The sequence below is a fragment of the Mandrillus leucophaeus genome, unplaced genomic scaffold, assembly GCF_000951045.1.
Source record: "Mandrillus leucophaeus isolate KB7577 unplaced genomic scaffold, Mleu.le_1.0 Scaffold167, whole genome shotgun sequence".
NCBI lineage: Eukaryota > Metazoa > Chordata > Mammalia > Primates > Cercopithecidae > Mandrillus > Mandrillus leucophaeus.
In genome coordinates, this window is record NW_012101665.1 from 189,587 (window position 1) to 197,165 (window position 7,579).

At 40.6% G+C, this 7,579-nt stretch overlaps 1 protein-coding gene across 1 annotated transcript; it reads left to right on the forward strand.

The window, feature by feature from the left end:
• Positions 1–6,874: 6,874 nt before the first annotated feature.
• LOC105536979 (40S ribosomal protein S26-like) lies at positions 6,875–7,320 on the forward strand. The gene has a single exon (XM_011976471.1). The coding sequence runs from the start codon at positions 6,899–6,901 to the stop codon at positions 7,244–7,246; it is 348 nt and encodes a 115-aa protein (XP_011831861.1). The 5' UTR covers positions 6,875–6,898; the 3' UTR covers positions 7,247–7,320.
• The last annotated feature ends 259 nt before the right edge of the window (positions 7,321–7,579 follow it).

The following is a 7,579-nucleotide window of genomic DNA, read 5'->3' on the forward strand; positions in this document are numbered from 1 at the left end:
GACATCACTCCTCCCCTCTTATTAAAAAAAAAAAAAAAAAAGTATCAACAAAAAACCAACAACTACTCCTCTCTGAAGTTTCTGACATCACAGTCATCCACCCATCTCAACTTTATTCCCCAAATCAAGTTCTCCCCATCCTGCCAGGCACCTCACAGCCTGTGGTTTGATTCCTCCCCCAACAATTCCTCCTCAAGGTTTCACAGAACCCATTTCAGAACAACACTTGGGAATGGCCTGGTGAGAAACGATGTGCCAAGTCTCAGGGTTACTCCGCGACTGGGACTAGGTATGCCAAAGAAGAGGAGAGGTGAGTCCATTGTGTGAGTGTGGCTCATGCAAGCAGCTAAAGTGGAAAATCAGCTTTGAAAAAAGGCTCTTTCTTTTAATAATAAGTAGAGTTCTTAGTTCTCTATTAAAATTGAACTGGGTAAACATTACAGCTGTTAGCACTTCTCTAAGACAAGTACTCATTCAGCACCGTGGACCGTGGATAATACTGTGGACCGTGGATAATACCCTGGACTTTTTTTTTTTTTTAAGACAGAGTCTTGCTCTGTTGCCAGGTTGGAGTGTAGTGGCATGATCTTGGCTCACTGCAACCTCCCCCTCCCGGGTTCAAGAGATTCTCGTGCCTCAGCCACTGGAGTAACTAAATACCCTGAATTTTTATATTCCATCAAGTACCGAGACAGAACTACAGCATCTATTTATCTCCCTTTTCACACTGTACAAAACAAAGATAAGGGAGATGCCTCTGGAATGATGATAGGTGTGTTGGTTCATTGATCTAGTCTCCTTTTATAAGGCTCTGATTAGTTCTGTGTGGCTCAGTTAGTGCAGTTACATCCAAAGGGAGAAGTCCTACAAAGAAAACTACAATTAAACACAGTAGAGCTACCTTTGCCTCTCTTTGAACCCCTTGCATTTTTTGGCTTCTGCATAACTGACAGCTGTGCATATGGAGAACTTAGCACAGAGAGCAATGTTAGCAATTGCTAACTAACATTGGTAAGGAGGACTTAGCAGTGTAAGTGCCAGAGAGCTTCTTCTTGTAGAATCAGAGAGCAGATCAGCTGTATGATCCCCTGCTTGCAGCAGAGGCTGTGAAGGAAGAAGCCTCACATGCCCAGCCTGGCAAGCAGGGTGCAACTGCCCCCTCTCCCAACAAAAGACACCTGGCTATCACCAAATCACAACATCCCTGATTCCAACCAACTTGATAATTCAGACCTAAGCTATTTCTAGGAAGCTTGAGGTAAATTTATCAGACTGTTGCCAAAGTCTATGCTTTACTTATAGGCAGGAACATATGGGCTGATTGAACCATTTCCAGAAAGACAGTCTGGTCATTGGGAAATCTGACTGATGAGGGCTGGATGGGAGAAGTGACATCGTTGACAGGAAAAAGGAGAAACTTAAAGGAGCAGCAAGATTCTCCTCCTCATGGAGGAGAGTGATGGATCAGAGAGAGGCATCCCAAGAGTGACTGGAAACTTTCAGGAATGTCAGCGCCTTTAGAGTCATGGCTTTGTTTTTTAATTTTTAAATGCAAATTACAATTGCAATATATTTATGGGGTACAAGGTGATGTTTTGATATATGTGTACAATGTGGAATGACTAAATCAAGCTAATTAGTATCTCCATCACATCACATCCTTATTTTTAATGGTGAGAACGTTTGAAATTTACTGTCTTAGCAATTTTGAAATATGCAATACATTATTATTAACTTTAGCACCACGCTGTGCAATAGATCTCAAAAACTTATTCCTTCTGTCTACCTAAAACTTTGTGCTCTTTGACCATCTCCCCATGGATATAGATGCAAAAATTCTCCACAAAATACTAGCAAACCAAATTCAACAGCCATTAAAAGAATCACCCACCACGATCAAGTGGAATTTATTCTTAGGATGCAAGGATGGTGTTTTAAAGCCCTAGGCCTTGCTGAAGAGCACTTGAACTTGTTTTGATAGAAACAGTATCTTCTTAGTTTTAGATTAAAATAATCTGCACAGTGATATTCATCTTATCCTGTTTATAACAGGGAAAAGTTGGCATTCTACATATGAGAGAACATAATTAAATAAAATAAGGTAACTTCACTCAATGGAATATTATGATGTAATCAAGCCAAGGATTGGAAAAGGAACATTATACAATGGAAAATGCTTAAGATGCAATGCTAAGTCAAAACGCGGAGGGAATCAAAGTGTGCATAATGTTTATTATGATTTCACATTTTTAAATAAAATTTAAGCCAAAAAGATATGGCCTGGGACAGTTCATGGCCTGGCAGTTCACCAAAGTACCAAATGGTAGATATGTTTAGATGGTAGGATTATAGACTTTTTTCTTCCTTCTGCATATCTGCATGTTTCAAATTTAATGAGCATGCACGGTTTTTAATAGATATATTCTATAAAAAATAATTACTTGAAAATATTAGTAAACTATCTCAATGGCCACACTATAAAAATCACAGGGAATCAAAATATGAAGGTAAGGAAACCACTCTATGAAACTAAACTATTTACCTGTTGGAAGGTGAAGGAAAGCAGAAAAGACTTACAAGTTAGCAGGGCAATTGCTCTCTGGAAGAAAAGAACACCATGAGACTGATGCTTCAGACAGTACTCCTCTTCTGCTTTGCCACAAGGAAAAGAAGGAGCAAACAATGCTTCTCTTCAGAGAACTAGAATCAGGTGAAAAGACTGTCCTTCGCCTGGTGCATTTTTTATTTTGATTCCCCTGGACTTACAAAGGTTTTCATACCCTTCCTGTTCTGAAACTCCCAGGAACTAGAGTCGGAACCCAGGCACCACATATATCCTGAAACAACTGCAATTTCAAAAGAGGTTTGCAGTTCATTGGGAAAGTGTGTTACTGCAGATGTGAGCTCTCTGAGGTCAACTTTGTCTTATTCACTATAGCAAACCCAATGCCTAGCATGAAGCTTGATTCCAAAGGATGTCTCAAAGCACGTTTGTTGAATGAATGTTTTTTTTTTTTTCCAATATTTTCTCAGAATCAGGATTTGCCTAAGCAGAGACCGAAGTTCAAGGTTAGTGGAAAATTGTATTTTATCCTACTTAGGCATTTGGTTTTTTTTGTTTTTGTTTTTGTTTTTGTTTTTTTAATATGCTATGGCAACATGTTATTTAGACAGATAATTTTACTATTTTAATTAGTTTAAAAATTGCTCCAATTAACATGTGGTGTTACCTTCAACATAGTTATTCACCCGTAGGAGAAAGAAGTTGAAGCCCGTCAGCACCATCCACCTAGTGCAATTTATCTGGATTATAGACAGGCTGCAAAGAAGGACATCAACAGCCTCTGGGATACTACACTTGTAAACCCCAGCCTACCTCGTGATAACAATCGTTCCATTAACCCTAACCATTTCCGGGAAAGATGCCTGTGGGACTGCTGTTTGGCACTAGGGCTGGGAGGAAAACAGGAGCCGCCATGTTTAAACCTCAGAGCCGGTAGGTGGACCAGGAGAACTGGTGCCAGACAGCGTCTCCCATGATGCCCTGCTCTGGAACTCTTCCCACAGGCACCACTGGAAGCCCAATTCAGTCAAAATTGCTTTTGTGTTAAACTGCTTTTGCTATCACCAGTTTACAACACGTCACTGGTTCTTGTGCTACACAAATTCAAAGATTTCACTGGCTTTTTCCTGTCCTGTCAGCTATCCAACTGTCTACCATCTCCACAGTGAAGGGCTCTGCAGCTCCTCGGAATGACTATAATAGTAAAAATGCTTTAAGTAAGTGAGGTCCTGGCAGGGTTCAAGGGCTTCCTCATTCAGTATCAGACCTTCACGTTAACCTTCACAGGGTCAGAATTGAGAAAGGAAACAGAAAAACTTCTAAAGAAATGGATTGTTGAGTTTAGCAAGAAGAGCCACGTTAACAAAGTCAAGTGTGGCTTTTACACTGTGAAGAACTAATTCTTATCTCCTCTAAACCAAGAACAAGAAGAGCCTTGTTCAAGAGCAGTGCATCATGGGAGACACTGGCTGGCACCAGTTCTCCTAGTCCAGCCACCAGCCCTGAGATTTAAACAACTGAAACAAGAAGAGTTTCAGTTGAAACTTGAGGGATTTCATGTAGATTTCACTAGCCTTTGGTTCTGTGACGTTCTTTCCCTAGGATTCTCATCTTTATGAGAAGTTTTTAAACAATTCAGTCTGAATGCAGAAGATGGAGCAGATGGCCTTTAAGGACCTTCATCTTTAATATGATGGACAATTAAAGAGCTTCAAGAGGAAACTGTATCCTGTCTTTTGATGGTCATTTCAATTCTAACAAACATTTCTAAAACACCAGGCACATATTCTCATACAGATGATGGCCTGGCAGCATTCTCAACCATTTCAACCTACTGATTGATTTCTTCTCTTCCTTATTGATTACTGTCCACTTTTCCTCCAACTGGGGCTCTGGCCCTTTCATCCTATTCAGGTCCCTGTGCACTCACACTATTTCCTCTGCAATAAAGGAGGGTCTATTCTCGTTAAATTATACAGTTCCCTTAAAAAGGAAGATTATTAACCACTATGTCTTGGTCAACTTCTAACATGGGAAATTATTTTGTCTCCCTACAATTTCCCCTGTCTTTCTAATTAGAAATTCTATTTAATATCCCACTCAAAATAAAACCTGTTACAGAGGGGGCTGCCTCAGAGGGACCTGCCTTTTCCAGCACAGGGGAGGCAACATTTCCGAGATGCATGACTAATACTCCTGGGGCAGAGGCTGAGTACATTGGGATCCTTTGGGAGCAAAGGTACCTCCAAAAGATCAAATTAGTTTTCATTTTATGCCTGAGGGAGGCAATCCCACAAGACAGACTTTTTTTCCCCTCCAGCATTTTGCAGCATCTTCTCAGATTAAGAATCAAGACAAGAACTGCTTGGTAATATTGTGTGGATGACGCATTACACGGGGCTGACTCTGTGACATCACGTCATCTTGTTCTGTTAGAGCAACTCGATGTGCCTTCCCTGTGCACCCCAGCTCTGTGAGTCACCGCGTGATATATGTCCAGGAAATGCAAAACGGTGCTGAAGACTAAAACGGTGCTAAAAACTCAGGATTAAAAAATTGAGGCTTCCGGCCTGGAAATGGAGAGTGAAAAAAGTAAACTCTGAGGCGGGGAGCAGGTCTTCATTTCCGTTTTTCTTTTCATTTGCCTCCCTCCTTATTTTTGGTGTTATTTAAGTATAGGATCCTCAAGGGATCATAGTTTATTAATAAGCACTGTAGATAGTAACTGTTTTTGAAGTTTTATTTGCCTCAAAAATGAAGTTTATTTTCACCCCACATCCTAAGAAGATTTTGTTATCATAAAATGACTGAATATCTATGTCTAGATTATAGGATGAATGCTAAATACCATTGGCTAAATAAGCTCCATTCATGCCTGGAGAGTCCTGTAATACAAAACAATCTCCATATATACAAATTTACAGCATATTTGAATGATGATAGAATGAACAAACTATCAAAAATAATCTAACAAAGACCTAATATAAATTTAGTCTTATCCGAATACTTTTAATAGAAAAAAATTATGTGCTGAACCCCAAACAGTGAAAATTCAAAGTTTAAAATCTTAGACCAAGCCAGGAGGATGACCTGAGCTCAGGAGTTTGAGACCAGCGTGGGCAACATCGTGAGACCTTGTCTCTATTTAAAAAAAAAAAAAGAGTTTACAATATTTTCTTCTTCTGCCTCTGTCTTCTAAATTTCAGTAAATAAAAGAATTGGTGAACCTAAGATCCGGTGAGCCAAACTTGCAGAAAAAGACAGAAACAGCAGAGATTAATCAAGCCAAGATGTTAACAAGGATAGAATCTCTTTCTGTCACAGTTGACCTTTCCAACCTAGTGCATAATACTTCTCACTCCAGGATCTTAAGGCACTAGGACAGCCACACAAATTAGCAGGAGCCCAGACCTGTAGGGTTGAAAAGCAATCAGACAGAGTACATGATAAATACCACCCACTCCTCAAAACCACCATCCTTCTCCTGTTCGAAATATACTTTAATGGGCAGGGCAGCATCCTTCTGGGCTTTGAATGCTACAGGCCTGATTTAGACCAAAGTCTAAATCCAAAGAGATTTGGATTTAGATTTGGATTTTGGTTAAATCCAAAGAGGTCTGCCCATTAAGCTGCCACTGTGTTCCATGGAGAGTGAATTACTCAGGGTAGTCACTTCAGCAGGCAAAATACACTGGAACCATTATCGGGTTTGGAAGTCAGCAGACCGGGCAGAACCTGAAGGATCCTCTGTACCCAAACACTCTAATACACCCCAGAGGAACTTCCATTCTCTCTGCCCCACACTCCACTTGTCTGACAACATGGAGCAATGACCGTCACTCAGGTACCCTGTACTAGGCTGGGGCTGAGGACCCAGTGGGGTTGCCAAAGAAACGTCATGTTATGAATGCACATGTGCCTTTACAACGCATTTTCTTTGGCTTGGCAGCTGAAGTGTGGTATGCACAGGTGGCAGGTGGTGGATGGCAGGTGGGAAACTAAGAACCAAATTTGCTTTTTCCCAATTTTCAGGGCCAGCCATGGGAAACATCACTAGTAGTCCCAAATGAGTTCAAAGTGAGTGCCCTGGAGGAAATAGTAACTATTACAACTATAAAATAGGTTCTCAACATTTGGGAGTTACAATGATGTTCATCCAAGAGCTTAGACATCATGGCAATGGCATGGCCTAAAATCAATGTACAAGACTAAATGATATGTGAAAAAGTCTGAGACAAGATGACTCCCAGGCCTGCAGGTTTAATTATAGCTTGATTGAAAGTAATTATTGTCTTAAAAAGCCATGTCCTCCTCTCTTCGGTCCATACGTCCAAAATGACAAAGAAAAGAAGGAACAACGGTCGTGCCAAAAAGGGCCGCGGCCATGTGCAGCCTATTCGCTGCACTAACTGTGCCCGATGCGTGCCCAAGGACAAGGCCATTAAGAAATTCGTCATTCGAAACATAGTGGAGGCCGCAGCGGTCAGGGACATTTCTGAAGCGAGCGTCTTTGATGCCTATACGCTTCCCAAGCTGTATGTGAAGTTGCATTACTGTGTGAGTTGTGCAATTCACAGCAAAGTAGTCAGGAATCGATCTCGTGAAGCCCGCAAGGACCGAACACCCCCTCCCCGATTTAGACCTGCGGGTGCTGCCCCACGTCCCCCACCAAAGCCCATGTAAGGAGCTGAGTCCTTAAAGACTGAGACAGACTATTCTCTGGAGAAAAATAAAATGGAAATTGTACTTAAAAAAAATAAAAATAAAATAAAATAAATAAAAAGCCATGTCAATCACAAAGATTGGTCAGTCATGGAAGGTATTGATGGTATTGATATTTATAAAAGGTAATTTAATCATTGCATAGATAGACATCACAGATACCTGGAAATGGAATGCCATAAACCCATGTTTTCTAAATGACCCTTGGCTAGAAAAGGTAACTGAAATCAGAGGCAATGATTCTTCCTTAGCTATTTTTTTCTTAATTTTGAGATAACTATAGATTCACATGAA

Bases quoted from the DNA above. Each gene is read 5' to 3' on its own strand.
- LOC105536979 (XM_011976471.1), top strand. From the start codon at position 6,899: ATGACAAAGAAAAGAAGGAACAACGGTCGTGCCAAAAAGGGCCGCGGC.